The sequence below is a fragment of the Vicugna pacos genome, chromosome 30 (assembly GCF_048564905.1).
Source record: "Vicugna pacos chromosome 30, VicPac4, whole genome shotgun sequence".
Lineage (NCBI taxonomy): Eukaryota > Metazoa > Chordata > Mammalia > Artiodactyla > Camelidae > Vicugna > Vicugna pacos.
Window position 1 is genome coordinate 15455468 of NC_133016.1, and position 18286 is coordinate 15473753.

Here is an 18286-nt window from a genome sequence, read left to right on the forward strand (position 1 = left end):
TATTAAGACAAGTCACTTGTTTTTCTCTTTTCTCCAGGAGATACTGTTTAAAAGAGAAGGGGGCATGATGGAGGGGGAGGAGGAGGGGGAAGGGGAGAAGGGGAAAAAGGAGAAGGAGGAGAAAGCAGGGAAGGAGGAAGGAAGGAAGGAAGGAAGGAAGGAAGGAAGGAAGGAAATTATAAGAAACTTGTCAACCTATGTTTTCAAGATCACAGGACTATTTTACTGTCTACTTCAAGGCATGCTCTGTGCAACCTTGCCGAGGACAGAGGAAGAAGACAAAGGCTTACTCTGTAACACCAATTATTCGGGTATTAGAAATTAACACCTTATTAATTAATTATCTTAAATCACAAGAATATCCTCCTGAAAAATTTTTGAAAACAAGGGAGCATCTCATTTGCCTTGAAAAATGACGAAGGAATCATTTTCTGAACGAGTTGAATAATCTTATCTCCTTATCTCCCCATGATCTAATAATAACCCCCAAATCTGGATAAAGAAACGAAATAAAATAATATGGAAATGAAGAGAGAATAAACACTCATTTGGAGAAGCAACAGAGGAAGTCAGAATTTGTTGGTTATTTTTCCCCACTGGAGCAACTGTGTTAGTGAACTTACATTTAAGGCAGTTATATATTTATAGTATTAATTGTATGTAGCATGTAACAATAAGATGTGTATACATTTGAGAATCTCCTCAGCCAGACGGTCAGGCGCTCTGGGGTATCACAGTGGAACAAAGTAGACCAAGTCTGCACCTTCACAGAACTCACACCCTAGTGGTGCAAAGAACCAAGACCACAACAAAGAAAGATTATAACACGACGTCAGGGGGTGGCAGCGACCACGCGCAACACAAAGTGCACTGAAGTCACACAGAACGACGCACAGCCCTGCTTTAGATGAGGTGCTCTGGGAGCGTGCCTCCCAAGAAATAAATGAGGTTTGAGCAAAATCCCGAAGGAGCTGAAGGAACTGACACACGCTGCACATGGGAAGAGAGAAATCAAGGCGGAGAGAAACAGGGACCAAAGGCGCCCAGGCAGCACCGCGCTTTTCAGGAGGGGCCTCTGGCTGGAGGCCGGTGAGCGCGCAGCCTGAGAGGAAGTCGGTCACGACGGCCTGGCAGGGGGCAGAGGCCTCTGGATTTTACCCCAAGGGAGATGGAAAGCCCCGGAAGGACTTTGAGCAGAGGAATAACACAGTCTAATCTTTTAAAAGATATCACCCAACAAATCTAGGAATGACAAGGGGCACCAGCCCTGCGGGGCTGCTGGTCGGTCCCACTGGGACAAAGCTGGTGGTTGTCATAAAAAAAGGCAAATGAAATACTGTCTTCAGTGCTACATCAATTAAAAAATAAAGGAAATATCAACTACCCCTCTTCAGTGCTGACATGTGTCAATCTGCCTCTCATAAAGGATGAGGCCACTTTTACACTTTATGTTTAAGTTGCCACGAAAGCTGGAGACTTTTCTATACAAGTCTTCCTCACATCTGCACACCTTTCAAAAAAAAAAGGAAAATATCTCCGTGCTTATTGACTGCCACGCTGCAAACCTCACCTTCCTGCGGCTGCTCTGCTCCGAAGCCACTTCTCACCTAATTAACCCGTGAGTCAACTAACCCTTTAGTTAACCCACGTGCAAAGGCTCACATCGCTGGTGCCAGGGCGCCCTCCCAGAAAACGCTGCTGTTCCCCGTGTCCTCTCCAGACTACACGCAGCAGATGTGACAGCTCACTTAGTCGTTAAGAAGTCCTTCAAGACTTACTGGACAAGTGGAATGAACGGCTTGCAAACTGCAGTAACAAAGACCTTAAGTGTAGGTGGTGAGGAAGCCATGTCACCTTCTTCTAAGATGTCAAAGGAAGATACAATTTCAAGCCACCTTGACTGAGCCACATAAAAACCACCGCTTTGAAGGTGACACTGAAAGCACTAAACTATTGTGACTTGTTAATCTGTGGTCCCCAATCTGGTTCGTCTTGTGAGGCCAACAAGCAAATGGAGCTGCTGGGTCCCAAAGTGGCCAATACAAGTTACTCAGTCCCACTTACTCATCCAGTTTCTGATATTTAGGAAGCTCTGTTGACTGGTGAGGTCAAACATTAATAAGAAACCCATGGCGTCTCTGAAAAATGCAGTGGTGAGGCTCCGGAATCTGCCAAGAGAACACAGTGGATAGTTCTGAAAGTTAGTCCACACACACATGATGATGACAATACAAGCAACCCTATGGCCCTTTCGAATATGAAATCTCCGTAACATCCCTCTGGATTATCCTACAGAATGGGAGAGTGGGCAGAGAGACGGCTGGAGGGCCACAGGAGAACTCCTGGTTGTGGATTTGTTTAAGATCACATCCCAGTTGTACGTTCCATAGCGCATACGCACACAGAGTTTGTACCCTTCCATCACACACTTGCTTACACAGCCCCTTGGAATCTTTCTCTCGTTGGCTCGTGGGTACCTTGTGGTCCACAATTATAATATAAGCCACTTTAGAGTTGGGACTTTAACTTACATGTCTCAATTTCCCTGTCTGTGCCCAGAAGGAAGCTTGGCACATGGGAGCCTGAAAATGAATGCCTGCGACTACAGACAGAAAACCACAACTTCTTAGCAGCTGGAACTGGGACTCTTTTGTAGGGAAAGACAATGTTGGTGAGAGAACTCTTTTATAAGGACTTTTTGGGGATAAAACTAAGCTTTAGGCTGGCATGCCTGTCTCTTAAGGAGAGAGAAAGCAGTGAAGAAAGGAGGAAGGGGAAGATGATTAGGGGGAACCAAGGGAAGGACAGAGAAACTTAGTAGTTGGTGAGAAGAACCAAGAACATCCATCTCTAATGGAGGGTTTTGAAGAATACACTCCCTCATGTGCAATGTGAAGACTCTCTCTCCTGCTCCTTCCCTCTCCCCCTGCCAACATCGTCAGGGAAGTTGAAGATGCGCTGAGATCCACTTCAATGTCAGAAACAAGCAAAACCAGAGATCACACATAGGGTCCAGAGAAGGTTTGGGTGATATTGATAAAGGAGTGAGTTTGCTAACTGGCTTTTAGGAAGTCACATGACTTTGAAATAAGAGATGCGTATCACTTCCTATCCTAAATGTCCTTCTAATTTTGGGTCTCCTATGTTATCTGATTTGTAGACCCTTGGGTTTCCTCAGGGTTCTCTTCTTGACCCCTCCTTCCTCTATATACTTTCACTAGCTAATCTCATCCACTTCCCTGGCCCAATGATCACCTGTATATTAAACCCCAAATTTATAGATCTAGATCTTTCCTGCCCTCCACACTGTTGGATATTTCCACTTGGAGGAAACGAAGGTCCCCCAACCTCACACGCCTAAAACTGCACTGGCTCCTCCTCCTGACTTCTCTTTCTGTCAGCGGCATCACCACCCTCCGTGGTCGCCACAGCCTCTTTCTCCTTCACGTGTTCTGTACGACGATCAACAAATATCTCCTGACCTTCTCACTTCTGTCCCACTGATTATGTAAATCCTCTGCTAAAAACATTGAAGTGATGATCCATTGCTCTTAAGAGAATGACTGAACTTTTTAATAATCTGTCAAGACTCTGCATGAACTAACCCTGCTCATCTGTGCAGCTTCATCTCTTGACTACCCCCAGGCACGCTGATCTTCTTTTAGTTCTTAGAAAGTTCACTCTCCCCGCTAAGCTTTCACATGTGCTGTTCTTTCTGTGGATAATCCTGCCTTCATGCCTCCTGTACCTCCTGCCCCTTCAGCCTGGGTAAGATGCCCTCACACATTAAGTGGTATCACTTCCCCTGCAGCCTCCCCAACACCCACATCTGGGTTTGGACACCTCCTGATGCATCTGCCTCTCTCCCTTTGTTTTCTGTCCTATTACTTTCCTAAAGTGATATTGCAATTGTTTCTTTGTCTAAATTCCACCCTAGACCAGAAGCTCCAAGAAAAAAGGAGCTGTGTTTCTAACTTGCTATCCGTTGTGTTTTCATGGCCTTAAACATTTGCTCCCTAACTGTTTGCCAAGTTAAGAGAAAGAAGTAAAGAAAGAGAATAGCAAAGGATACAAAATTATTAAAGATTTAAATGACTTCAATAGAAAGCAATACTTTTAATTCCAAAGCAGGGAGATGAGATATTTTCATGACTACTTATTTCTAAAATAGGATATCTTTGGTAGGACGTAATCATGATGATTATGAAATACCAAAAATTTTCATTCAGTTTTATTCTTGCGGATTTGGTCTTACCAGTCACTAGAAGCTCAGAGAGTGTTTTCATTGAATGTTTCTTTCTCTCTCTCTGGGGACTAGCTGTACTCATAAAATTGTCTCCTACTCAACCACAATAGTGTTGCAAACTCAGCCGCAACAGTCGGCTCTCTGTCCTCTCCTTAAGTGTGTGTGTGTGTGTGTGTGTGTGTGTGTTCAGCTGAGGACAAGACTGTGCCTTATGCCCCTCTCATTACCCACAGCACATGACAGTTACTTAAAACATACTTGTTGGCCGGATCTCATTGGAGCAAAGACTTTTGCATCTGTAGAAACATGGGTCAGACAGTCTTGCTCTGGACCTGGCTCCTACCCTGGACCACTAGGCCCAGTACCCTTGTTAACCCCCATTCTTTTCAGGGTTTCCTTCAGGGGAAAGGTAACTGATTTCTAGCTTCACCCACCAACCAACCTCACTCTGTCCCCAGGATGGGGGAAGCTAGGACCTCATAAAAGAACAGATCCCAGGGTCACATTATGGCTCTTTCTCCCTCACTGAGAGCTAAGTCTGTGTCCTGTATCCTTCAGGGTTATGTAAGGGGTGTGGGTTTTTTTCCCCTCCTTCCCATAATGTTACTTTTATCGATAAACATTATCTTATATGGGTGACAGTGCCAGATGTCCTCAGGCACAGGGCTGAGACGTGAGGCGCTGTGTATCCTGTTGCTGAGCTACACCTTAGGTACACAGAACGTAACATTCTCAAAGGATGAGTATCCTCGGTGTTACTAAGACTGCCCCGAGCACGTCCCACTTCCCTCCTAGAGCAGCTGTCTTAGGGGGCAGATGAGAGAAGCCTGCCTTCACGCCAAGCTGACATATCAAGTGTGAAGACATATGGGAATCACATGTCCTCATATTATTCCCTCAAAAATGAATTAAATTGGTCTATAAAACATACATCTTTGTGACAACAAAACTGACATGTGAACAGAGACTCCTGTGAGGAATGACTTCAAAAGAACCAGCCGTGCTGAAGGATGTGTGTAAATGGGATTCACAGTCAAAAAAGCTCACAGAGAGGGCCCAGCACCTCTCCTGGCGTCTACAACGCACTGAAAGCGAGAACGTTTTGGACTCATTTCAAAAACTGAAGTGTTTACAAGCATGAACATTCTAAGACATGTCATGCAGAATTTGGAGGTATGTGCCTTCTAAATATCTTCTCTGACAATCTACTGCCAATTTTTGTTTACTCTAATACTGAGAAGCTTCACTAGCCGGGGGTCTTTAGGCTCTGAAAGCGTGGACCCTAAAGATAGATATTTTCATCAAAGAGCACCTCCAGCTCTAAACAGTCGACGCTACATCTCCTGAGTATCTCGTCTTGGATGTTGTAACAGAGATGAGGCTGAAAAACCGAGCTTGGTCTCTGCGCTTATAAAGCCCGTGATTTTGTTGGGGTGTGAAGGCCACAAGTGGATTCAGGAACAGGAATTAGAGACATAAATAAAAGGTTCTCCTCATTACAAAGTGGCACATAATCAACTGAGCAACTTAAGGGATGGTTGAATAGGTGTTGCAGGAGTTCAGGAGAAAGGAGTTTGTTTCTGCTGGGGTGTTCAGAAGAGCCCCACCGAGGTGGTGGCGTGTGAGCCAGGCTCGGTGAAAGGGGAGGCCGAGGCAGGGGGAGAGGGGAGTAAAGCATTCCGGCCGGAGGGCAATGGTGTGACCAAAATCTTAGCAGACAAAGCCAGTCCAACGGCTGAGGGTGAGAGGCTATGTGTAAGGACAGAAAGAGATGAGAAAGAGCTTAACACCCTTTTTCTTCAACTCCCTTTTCAAGTAGCAACATTGCAACGATGTTAATTTCCCACCTTAATTCAGTTAAATTCTGGAAAAGTTTTTTTTTTCCTATTACAAAGTACAAAGACAATGCATAAGAATCTTCACAAAGATTTCTGAAAATCTGATTTTTGAAATCTGCACCAAATACACAATGTTAGTTATGGTTAATGAACCATAAGTGATTTATATTTATTTCTTAATACAATTGTCTATTTTGAGACCAGAAGGAGAGTTGCACATCCTTACATTTTCAAGTTCACATACAGCATTCACATTAAAGTAAGTTTTTCTAAGCTGCTTGTAGTTAGAAACAAAGTAATTCACTGTTACCGCTCTTGTCCTGCAGTGTCCCAGAGCTGAAGATGCACCTTAAATGCTTTTCCTGTTGACCCATTTGGTCCCTGTGTGTTATAAACCTGAAAAAATACAAATGTCATCAGTTGATAATGCTTTGGATTTTGTCAGCATACAAATTCGCTGGGTTCATTCACTCAGTATATTTTTTCTCAATTACTATAATCAAAGTTCATAGTGCAGAATAAATATTTGCTCTGTTTTTTCCAGAAGTATCACATCTAATCTCACTTTTAAATGTCAAGTATAAGTATGATTTTCAACACAACTTAGGCATCCTGCAAACTTAAATTAGACACCTTCTGTCATTTCTTCATGGAGGCAGCAAACATCAGATTTAGGACCCAAGTTGTAGGTACAGATATCAACTCTTCATTTAACCTCTCTGCATCTTTTTCTTATTGGCAAACTGAGTCTCATAATCTCCTCCTACTTTACAGAGTTACTGCAAATTTAAATGAAATAACAGATGTGAAGGCATTTTTTAAAACAGTAAGATGCTTTACAAATACCTGAACATCGTTTGCTGTGAACCGAGCTTTCAAAACGACTTAGCCATGAAATATACACAGAATTTCTCAGTAAATTTATACAGGATATTTCAAGCCTTCTCTTACTAGTTGTTTCTTCAAAGGCTCTTTTTAGAAAAGTTCATTTTTAAATGATTGCGTTTGGATTTATTTAAGCAAAGCATAAGATTTTTAATATTTATGCAGCTCTCTTAAGTATGGTTTAGTGAAAACTTAAAATGAAGACTTTGCAAGGACTTATACCTAGATCAGTGGGAGGCAAGAAGGCACAGGAAACCCTGGAGTGATTGGAAGCAAGTTTGCTAAGACTATGATACTTGACCTTCAGATAAGAGACAGGACATTATCAGGAACTGTGATTTAGGTTTTCAACCACCATCTCCTTTGTTTTTTTGTTTTGTTTTGTTTTCTGTCCCCCCATCCCAATCCTCTAGGAACGAGTGGATCTGCGACATCAACAGGCAGCTGCAGCCGTCCTGGCAATTCCAAGCACACCTTGGGCGGCAGCAAGTCTGGCTCAGCTTGTGTGCCTCTGCTGCACGTCCCACATGTCACGGTGTCCTTACTCCTGTCACGGCGTCTAGCGCAGGGGAAGGAAGTGGCTGTGATTCTCACTTAAACTCCCTTCGCTTGAAAAAGAGCATGGATTGGTCTCACATTCTGTTCATAATAAGCTAGTGATTGATGGCTGAGTCTACACATAAATAAAAACGCAAGAACTTACAAAGCTCACGTTCCAGCTCTTTGCCAATCATTCTTTTAATCTCTTTCTTAAGAGCAGAAAAATGAACACTTGTCTTTACTGAGGGCCTTTAACTCCTGATCTGAGCTAATGATTTTAAATACTGACTCGTGTTTTGAAAGATTCTTTAAGTATTCGTAGACAACACACCAAATAAACCCAGAAATGATTTATTTTAGTTGCTCTGTGTACTTCTGGAGACAAGTGATAGTGTCACCCACTTTTTTTTTTTAAAGCAAAATGGTATTTATAGTTGAGAAAGTAAAAAACAATATTCTGATTGGATTAAAGTGACAGGCTACGAATTTCATGTGATAAAAGACAGACACCTCACAAAGCAAGAAACATAGCTTTTTCATTCTTGTTTTACACAGGAGGATTGGCAACAGGTTAAAAGTATGGTTAGAAACTCACCACACGTTTTTCCCGGAAGTCTATTCCTACTGTCGTGATGAACTTGGGGTTGAATTTATTGTCTGTGTATCGGTAGAGGAATGTCGTCTTCCCCACCCCCGAATCTCCGAGGGCCAGGAGTTTGATCAGATAGTCATAGTCCCCATCAGTCATAGTGATGGTCTGGGTGGGCCTGCAGAGGAAGGAAAATAGCATGTTATGGGCAAAACTGGTTTTCCTTTCTTTGCTGTCCTGCCAAGCAATGTAAATTTAGCTTCCAAAGGCAAAAAAAATTGGAATGTCTCTATTCTGAGAAATTCTGAATTGACTGGCTCAGAGAAGCTTCAGGAGTAAGAACTCTTCTAGGGTTTCACTCGGTACCCAGCTTTTTACATCATGGCAGGTAACAGGGAACAAAAAGCTACGTGATACCCACCAAGCCTACTGCCACAGCAATGGCAGAACTTAAAGAGTCCTAGCTTTTTTTAAAAGCCAGGGTCCCTTGGGAATCAGGAGTATGGTGCAAGGGAGAGGGGTCACAGGGAACAGAAAAACCTATCCATGGTGCGGCAGGTACCCCAGAGGGAGACTGAAATTATATGCAGGTCGTGGAAGACGAAAGCCTTGGGGAATATTCTGCATCTAATCATTCAGAATGAGCTTTCTATTATGTGCATACAAATATGCCCTTTTAATTAAAAAAATTTAGCAACTGGTAAGACAAACCTTTAAAAACATTGATTTGAAATCATTTCAAAAGCAATGCTTTAAAATCTTCTGTTTGGAAATACTGAACCCTCTGTTCTCCAATGGCAAATCTGCTGTATTTGGCAAATCTGCTGAATATTTTCCAGGCCTTGAAAAAGAGGTAGAGCTATTCAGAGACAAGACTATGGTAATTCTGCTAATCCTTCCCCTGAAGGAATGCCATTGCCATTTCTCTCACTGCCCTAACTTCTCCTCTGTCTCAGTCTTAATTTCTTCTGTTGTTACAACGGGTGATGCCAAGAGCTAATGCCAAGAACTATACCATCACCTACTGAATATTTGATGAAGCTACCACTTTTGAGGTTAGCAACATGATTTGCCATTTAGTACAACTTTCTGATTCATGGATTATAGAAATGAGTTTGTCGTGTCCTATGCAGAGGAAGGCTTCTGAAGATATCCCAAGAATAGAAATATTTCTCTCGTATTACGTGAAAAGGAGGAATATTTCCCCACCTTTACAGATCCAGGAAGCACCGAACTCTTCAGGAGTTCTGAGATTATTGAAATTAAGTTTCAACGTAATACCCTTTCTTTTCTGAGTAGGACTCTCCTGGTGGACGTGTGCTAACCGTGAATGTATCCTTTTTCTTTTCTAATATCTATACAAAGTATAACCATTGCTCAGGAAGAGATGCATAGCAGCCGTCAACAACCAGCCTTCCTTAATAGAAGGATACAGATATCTCAACTATTGATGTGAAATTTTTCTTAGGAAATGTCTGCATTGATTGCCTGCCTAGCGGTGACTAGTTCTGAATTTGGATGATTCTAAATATCTCACCAGGACTTTTTTGGTGGAAATTGTTGCTGCTCCTAGTCTTTGAGCCAAGCGGGTTGCCGGAGGAGACTGCTGCCCACGGTGTATGGCTTCCCCCCATTTCAGGTCCATCACCTCCTACATCACGCTATCTTATTCTCTCTTGCCCTTCGCAACTTACTCATGCAAAACTCCTCTGAAGGGTGACAGAGTCTGTCATTTCATTGGTAGAATTGGATAAAACTGTTGATTCTCTTGGAAAAAAAGAGACAGATGAAATTTAAATCTTTTAACATATTTAAGTAACTAAAGCTAAATTCTTCCCTGGACACAAACCTTGATAATCAGAGGAAAGAAACTGAAGCTACTGGCTACTTAAATACAAGATAAAGTTGAAGGATACTGTGGTTCCCTGGAAAAATGAAAAGAATAGAGTCAAGAAGATACATCAGCACACTTTAAAATTCTGCTTAAAGTTAACTCTGCTTTTTGTGATATTTTTGGTGACAGTGTCAAAAAAGGCCAAGTCTTGAGCAAATCTAGTTAAATACCTTCAGTGTACAGTATTAGGCCCAAAGATAAAAATTCCAAAAATGATGTAATGCATAATCTGGTTTCTGACGAGGCATGCCTACACTTACTATTTGAATGTTTGGATAAGGATTCAAGAAAAGACAACATTATTTTACAAGATGGAACACGATTCGTTGATAGATGAATCAAATGGTTGTGCTTTTAGTTCAAACAAAACAATGATCTTCATGGTCTGCAGCAGTCAGAGAAGATTTTGTAGAGGAAGATGAACTTCCATGTAACCTTACAGGATAGGGAAGGGTTAGGTAGGAGGAGAGGAGATACAGGACCACTGACTGGGAGATGAATTCCCACGTATAGATGAGGCCATCACCACTTGCCAAGTACATGACCTACCATGTCCTCCTGATTTGTAGCCAATCTGCAGTACAGAAACTGCCTGGGGTTGCCTCCCAATTGCTCTAATCCAGAGTGAACAATCCTGGCTAATATGAATCAGTTCCACTCTGGCCCACAAAGGCTCTTTTCTCCAAGCAAAAGGTGGTAGAGGCTTTGTGGCAATTTAACATAAATTACACCTGAAATGAACACAAACCTTGGTACTGTGAAAACTCTTCCTTCAGTGTCTTCAATAGATTATTTAATATGAAAATGAATACATGCATGTATGCAAAACTGAGACGCTGTGCTGTATACCAGACGGTGACACATTGTAACGGACTGTACTCCAATGAAAAAAAACAGACTATTTAAAGAAATTGACATATTAAGCTGAGATAGTTTGTCTCCAAGTTTCTTTTAAAAAATGAATTCTATATTCCATTGGATAGATAGATAGATAGATAGATAGATAGATAGATAGATAGACAGACAGACAGACAGATAGATAATTCTTTTGCATTTAGTTTGTCATTTTTAAAAAAAATTCTTTTGTATTTAGTTTGGTTCCTCTTTTATTACTATGTGACTTTCTGGGTCCTAAAATCGTATGATCTCAATATTTTGGCACAGCAAACACAACACCGCAAAGAAAAATAAAAACCTTGGCAAGGCTTCTTTTTTTCCAAGAACTGGGCTCAAAAAAATGATCTGGGAAGGATCAAAAAGCTGACAAGTTTAGCAAGATGCTTATTCCTGCACGACGATTGCTGGCATTGTTTGTTCTTGGTTCTGTGGATCAAAAAGGGAAGAAAAAGCCAGAACGTTGCGGTGGTTCAGGAAATGAGTCTGACTCTCAGCCATTATCACTGTGTCACAAGCGACACCACAAGAGCAGGTCCTTTACAAACAGAAACTGAAGCATCCTCCTCAGAGCCTTTGGTGGGATGGTAAGGGGCTGAGAAGAGGAGGGAAAAGCCTTCAAAACACCCACGAGGCTCTGTGTAATGGAGAATCTTAAAGGTAGAAGGACATCTAAGCAATCATGTGTTCAAGCCTTTAGTTTACAGGTGAGTAATCACGTGCAGGGAAGTCACGTGATTCACGGAGTGACAGTTTCTAACAGAGGAAACCCCAAACCTATTGTTCATTATGCTTTGAAATGAAAAATGGGTTAGGTCGGTAGAAAGCAGAAATATTTTCATTCTATGGGGAAAGGGAATTCTCTTGGGGAATATGATTTTCATAGTTAGAATATGCCAAATGAGGTTACCCATACTTTCTTCTTTTACCCCATTATGCTTCATTCTCTTTCAGCATAAATTCCATTAGCTCAGGAACTTAATTTCCTTGTCCACCGCCAGATCCACAGAGCCCAGAACAGTGGCCAGCATACAGAAGGAACTCACTACATATGGGTTGAGTGTATAAATCTATTTAAGCTTCTCGGGGCCATGCAAATGTCATGATTAATGAAATTAATCTTTGAACAGTTGGTGGAAATGGTGTTCTCCACGTTCAGGACTTGCATTCGCCCTCCTTCCTCATCTGTAAAGTGAGTATTTACATTAAATGATGATCCTAGTACTTTCCAGGCCTGGCTTCCTGAGTTCCTTTTTGTATTTTAAGTTGCACTAGAGTATAAAGCTTCCCCCAAATAGAATATTTATATCTTCAGAGGAACGGTTTCAAATAACCTGGGAAAAGAGAAAGTACAGAGGGATGATAATTAGTGAAAGTGAGATTTGTGCTGGCAGAGGGCGTATAAACTTATCAGTGAAATAGGTCAGAGCTCACAGAACCAGGATCCTCCGTGAAAGCATCCATCTGTCCATCTAACGTGTACTCACTGGCACCTCCTGTTTTGCATGGTATTTTGTGTGGCTCTGAGGATAGACTCTGATTTCTCTAGTTGGGGAGCTTAACAAATGCTACCAATATGGGGGGATGACTACTGCACAGACAGACTAACCCATGAAAGCTTTGGGGTTCTCTGCTATTTCTCCAAGTAACAACCTTAAGAAGGTCATGACAAGTCATGATCTTGTAGCTTGAACTTATTAAATTCTTAAAAACCAACTTAATGTTCTGAAGGCATTTTGGAAAGCTTAAAGCAGCACACAGATAAAGTATCAGTGATGTTACTTTGCATTCGGTATAGATGGTTTCAATAAAATAAAGCTGTCATGCATCAAATGGACAGATGTTTGCTATTTCCTCATTTATCTCTATTTGACGGGTTTGTGTCGGGCTCCAGTAGGGGCTTTCGAGGTCTGGGACTCTCACAGCAAGCACTTTATTGTCTGAATGATAGCCTGAAGGTGGTTCTCATCAACTGACCTTGAAATATCACTGCCTATAACCACTTGTACGTCCTGGAGGTTAGGTATGGATGGCGGAAGTACTCCAGGGACCTACGGCCTGGGCATCGGTAGGACAGAAGCCATTATCTGGAAGGAGGGAAGTTGAGGGAGTACATTTTCAAAAAATATGTATTTCCTTTAGTGTGATGCTATAGGCATTATGTCCTGTTTGCAAGGATTATTAAAGATAATTTTTATTTTGGTTCTTCCTAAAGGCTATTTAGAATTAATGGAAGTGAATCTATATGGAAGATTCAAACCAAAGTGCAAATATAAGTCAACATTAACTTAATTGAACAACTTTTATCTTAAGTTGACAGTGGTCAGCATGTCTGCAAGAGCAATCAAATCTATTTTAAAAATGTGTTCATTTTGTTTCATTCTATGACCAAGGATCTAACATAATAAGAGATAAACCAAGAATTCATTGAGCTTATTCACTCTGAAAATAAAGGGTAAAAATCTTTAACACAAGTCAGCTTTAAATTGATTTTTCTCCATTGATATATCATTCTCACGTATTAAGTGTACTTCTAAGCCAATGAATAATTTTATTTCTCTAAAATTCTTTTTTTCCTCTAAAGTAACATTTTCCCCTTTATCTTAATTTTGTGTTATCTTTTGAAACTGGATTTTCCTTGTATGAGAAGTTCCAAGCATATACAAAACTTCAAGGAATAGTAGTGTACCCCCACATACTGAGTGCCCAGCTTCTATATTATCAATACATGGCCATTCTTGTTTCAGGTACCCAAACTCTCCCTTTATCAGATTATTTTGAAGCTAATACCAGGCATCATAACATTTTTTTTCATAAATAATTCAATACATGTTTTTGAAGATTTCTCAACTTAGCACTGACATCATGCATACACAGAAAGGTTGTCAAAGGTGTGGCTTTTTGAGTATTTGATAGGTCAGAAGTCATCTCTTACTACTGTTTCAGCTGGTATTTCTTTTACAATGATCAAGTCAAGCATCTTTTCATATGTTAAAGGGTTATATGTATTCCTTTTTTTTTTTTTGTGAATGGAAGACCCACATCTCTCGGTCTTTTTTAAAAAATGGTTTATCTCTTCCATTTTTAGAAGTGCTTTATGTATTAGGGACCCTGTTATTTAAGTTGCCAATTCTTTTCCCCATTTGTCTTCGTACTTTGCTTGTGGGATTTATGCTACCCTAAAGACTTACTGTTGTTGCTGATGTTGTTTGGGGAAGGAGAAATCAAAGTCTGAGTCATAGGCAGATTTTCGCATCTCAGATGATACAGAAACTCATTCGTGAGGTCTTCTGTTACTTACATGGTTTCAAATTTATATTTAGCCATCTAACTCATCTGGACTTTATTATAAATATGTTATGAAGAACTGATCCAAACTTATCTTGTGATCGCTGTCCCAATACAACTTTATGTACAAATTCATCTTTGCACCACTGATTTGAGCTGTCACGTCTGTCCTACAGTAAAATTACATACACAGGTATGTCTATTTCTGGATTTTTCTCTTCTGTTTCATGCGTCTCAATGTCTCTTCAGGCCGCATCCACTTAAACATGATTATTCATAAAATGTTTCATATCTGAAAAAGTTACCCCCCTTCACTGTTCTTCTTTTCTTAACATCTTTACAATATTGAATTTTCTTATCCAAAAATATATGTCTTTTCAACACCCATTTATGATAAAAACTCTCGCCAAAGTGGGTATAGAGGGAACATATCTCAACATAATAAAAGCTATATATGACAAACCTACAGCCAGCATAGTTCTCAACGGTGAAAAACTCAAAAGCTTCCCACTAAAATCTGGGACAAGATAAGGATGCCCACTATCACCACTCCTATTCAACATAGTCCTGGAAGTCCTAGCCACAGCAATCAGGCAAGAGAAAGAAATAAAAGGGATCCAAATTGGAAAAGAAGAGGTAAAAGTGTCATTATATGCTGACGACATTACTATATATAGAAAACCCTAAAAGGTCCACAAAAAAGCTACTAGAGCTGATTGAAGAATTCAGCAAGGTAGCAGGTTACAAAATTAATGTTCAAAAATCAGTTGCCTTTCTTTACACTAGCGATAAATCAACAGAAAAAGAAAGTAAAGAAACAATCCCCTTTAAAATAGCACCCAAAGTAATAAAATATCTGGGAATAAATCTAACGAAGGAGGCGAAAGAATTATACACAGAAAACTATAAACCATTGATGAAGGAAATTAAAGAAGACTTTAAAAAATGGAAAGATATTCCATGCTCTTGGATTGGAAGAATCAATATTGTTAAAATGGTCACACTGCCCAAGGCAATCTACAGATTTAATGCAATCCCTATCCAATTACCCAGGACATATTTCACAGAACTAGAACAAATCATAATAAAATTTATATGGAACCATCAAAGACCTAGAATTGCTAAAGCATTACTGAAGAGAAAGAGGCTGGAGGAATAACTCTCCCAGACTTCAGACAATACTATAGAGCTACAGTCATCAAGACAGCATGGTATTGGTACCAAAACAGACATATGGACCAATGGAACAGAATAGAGAGCCCAGAAATGAACCCACAAACTTTTGGTCAACTCATCTTCGACAAAGGAGGCAAGAATATACAATGGAATAAAGACAGTCTCTTCAGCAAATGGTGTTGGGAAAACTGGACAGCAGCATGTAAAACAATGAAGCTAGAACACACCCTTACACCATATACAAAAATCAACTCAAAATGGATTAAAGACTTAAACATAAGACAAGATACAATAAACCTCTTAGAGGAAAACATAGGCAAAACATTATCTGACATACATTTCAAAAATTTTCTCCTAGAAGAAATAAAAGCAAGAATAAACAAATGGGACCTAATGAAACTTACAAGCTTCTGCAGAGCAAAGGAAACCAGAAATAAAACAAGAAGAAAACCTACGGAATGGGAGAAAATTTTTGCAAGTGAAACCGACAAAGGCTTGATCTCCAAAATATATAAGCAGCTCATACGACTCAATAAGGAAAAAATAAACAACCCAATCCAAAAATGGGCAGAAGACCTAAACAAGCAATTCTCCAAGGAAGACATACAAATGATCAAAAAGCACATGAAAAAATGTTCAATATCACTAATTATCAGAGAAATGCAGATCAAAACTACAATGAGGTATCACCTCACACCAGTCAGAATGGCCGTCATTCAAAAATCCACAAATGACAAATGCTGGAGAGGCTGTGGAGAAAGGGGAACCCTCCTACACTGCTGGTGGGAATGCAGTTTGGTGCAGCCACTATGGAAAACAGAGTGGAGATTCCTCAAAAGACTAGGAATAGACTTACCATATGACCCAGGAATCCCACTCCTGGGCTTGTATCCAGAAGGAAATCTACTTCGGGATGACACCTGCACTCCAATGTTCATAGCAGCACTATTTACAATAGCCAAAACATGGAAACAGCCTAAATGTCCATCAATAGGTGACTGGATAAAGAAGAGGTGGTATATTTATACAATGGAATACTACTCAGCCTTAAAAACCGACAACATAACGCCATTTGCAGCAACATGGATGCTCCTAGAGAATGTCATTCTAAGTGAAGTAAGCCAGAAAGAGAAAGAAAAATACCATATGAGATCGCTCATATGTGGAATCCAAAGATTCATGGACAGAGAATACAGACTTGTGGTTACCAGGGGAGTAAAGGGGGGAAAGGGATAGACTGGGATTTCAAAATTGTAGAATAGATAAACAAGATTACATCGTATAGCACAGGGAAATATACACAAAATGTCATGATAAATCACAGAGAAAAAAATGTGACAATGAGTGTGTATATGTCCATGAATGACTGAAAAATTGTGCTGAACACTGGAATTTGACACAACATTGTAAAATGATTATAAATCAATAAAAAATGTTAAAAAAAAAAAACAAAAATATATGTCTTTCATGTGATCAAGTCATCTGCTGTGACTTTCAGGATTACTTTATGGTTTTCCTTATACAGGTTTTGAATATTTTTGTTAAGTCCACACCCCAGTACTTCATCTTCTTTATTTGCTTTCGTAACTTGGGATTCATCTGCCAACTTCTGCTTATTATTGTTTTGTTGTTTATATGAAGATTATTGACTTCTGTTTATTGGTTTCATTACCCAATGTTTTGCCAAATTTTATTCCTTTAATGGGTTTTCAATTCATTATTTTGAATTTTCCAGATGTATAATTGTATCTTTGATATAATAAATAGGCATTCTTTATTCCTTCCTTGCAAGTGTTTACGCTGTTACGTGTTTTCTCTTGTCTACTTTCACAGGCTAATGTCTCCATTAAAAAGTTACATAGTAGTAGAGATCATGGACATCCTTGTACCCGACTTTAGTTGGAAATTCTCTCGTGTTTTTCCGTTAAGCAAGATGCTGGCTGCTTTCAACCTGAGTAGATACTGACTCTGTCCCTTGCCCATTCTTCTTCTATTGAGATAGTCTTCCGGTTTCTCTCCTTAACTCAGTTTTATTAACAGATTTCCTTATACAGCAACACCTTTACATTTCCGAAGTAAATTTCACTTGTTCATGGTGTATTATCTTTTAATATCCTGTTGAGTTACGCTTCCTATGTTTTATTTAGTTCTTTCATCAGTATTAAAAACTAAGATGTGCCTTGTTTTTGCAAAAATCTTTGGTTTTGAGCTTTACATTATAATCACTTTATTGAAAGAATATGAAAGCCTTCCTTTTTCTGTGCTCTAGAGAAGTTTCCGTATCATGGAGGTTATCTGATCTTTAAATGTTTAAAAGAATTTCTATGTGCAACCATCTTGTCCTGGGTGATTCTGTGTGTCGGCAGGGCAGATTAAATTATCTTCTCTATTTCTTCTTTGGTAATTGGTCCTTTTAATCCTGTCTCCATTAGGGTCAATTTTGCAAAGCTGTAATTTTGTAGAACATGAATCATTTCATCTAGAAAGTCAAATGCACTTTATAGAGCTGTACAAATTACTCTCATATTATTTCTTAAATCCCCTGTTTTGATACTTATTTTTCCATCTGACATTTCTTACTCTGTATATTTGCATTTCTCTGTGGAAGGCTTTAGAAAATCAACGAAAGTACTAGTCTTATCATCTCAAAAGGTTATTTTAATTTTCATACTATAGCCCATAGTCCAGTAATCCTATTTTCTAATATCATTAATTTTTTCCTTAGAATGTCCTCTCTACCCCACTCTTTATCTTCTAAATTCAAATCATAACCACAATTCACAAGTTCTTAGACTTCTCCAATTTTACTCCAGTTTCTATGTACCATAAGGGTCATACATATACTGTGGGGGTTAACATCTAGTAGACCTTGAGATTCTGGACTTGAAATTGCTAAAAACCCAAATTTGCTCAAAACGTATTCTCATGAGCAGCTT

The 18286-nt window shown here is 39.8% G+C and overlaps 1 protein-coding gene across 4 annotated transcripts in view; it reads right to left on the bottom strand.

Annotated features, from left to right (window-relative positions):
- The window catches only part of RAB27B (RAB27B, member RAS oncogene family), a 139391-nt gene that overhangs the window by 7939 nt on the left and 113166 nt on the right, over window positions 1-18286 (bottom strand). For 3 of the 4 annotated variants that reach the window (XM_015240546.3, XM_072952190.1, XM_031692432.2), the window contains 3 exons: window positions 8105-8276; window positions 6395-6480; window positions 2065-2168 (listed from right to left, as the gene is read on the bottom strand). In XM_015240546.3, the coding sequence (XP_015096032.1) occupies window positions 2065-2168; window positions 6395-6480; window positions 8105-8257 (343 nt within the window). In that variant the 5' untranslated portion in view covers window positions 8258-8276. Of the gene's footprint in view, window positions 1-2064; window positions 2169-6394; window positions 6481-8104; window positions 8277-9635; window positions 9864-18286 lie in introns of all 4 variants that reach the window. The other variant, XM_072952191.1, reaches the window with a different exon arrangement.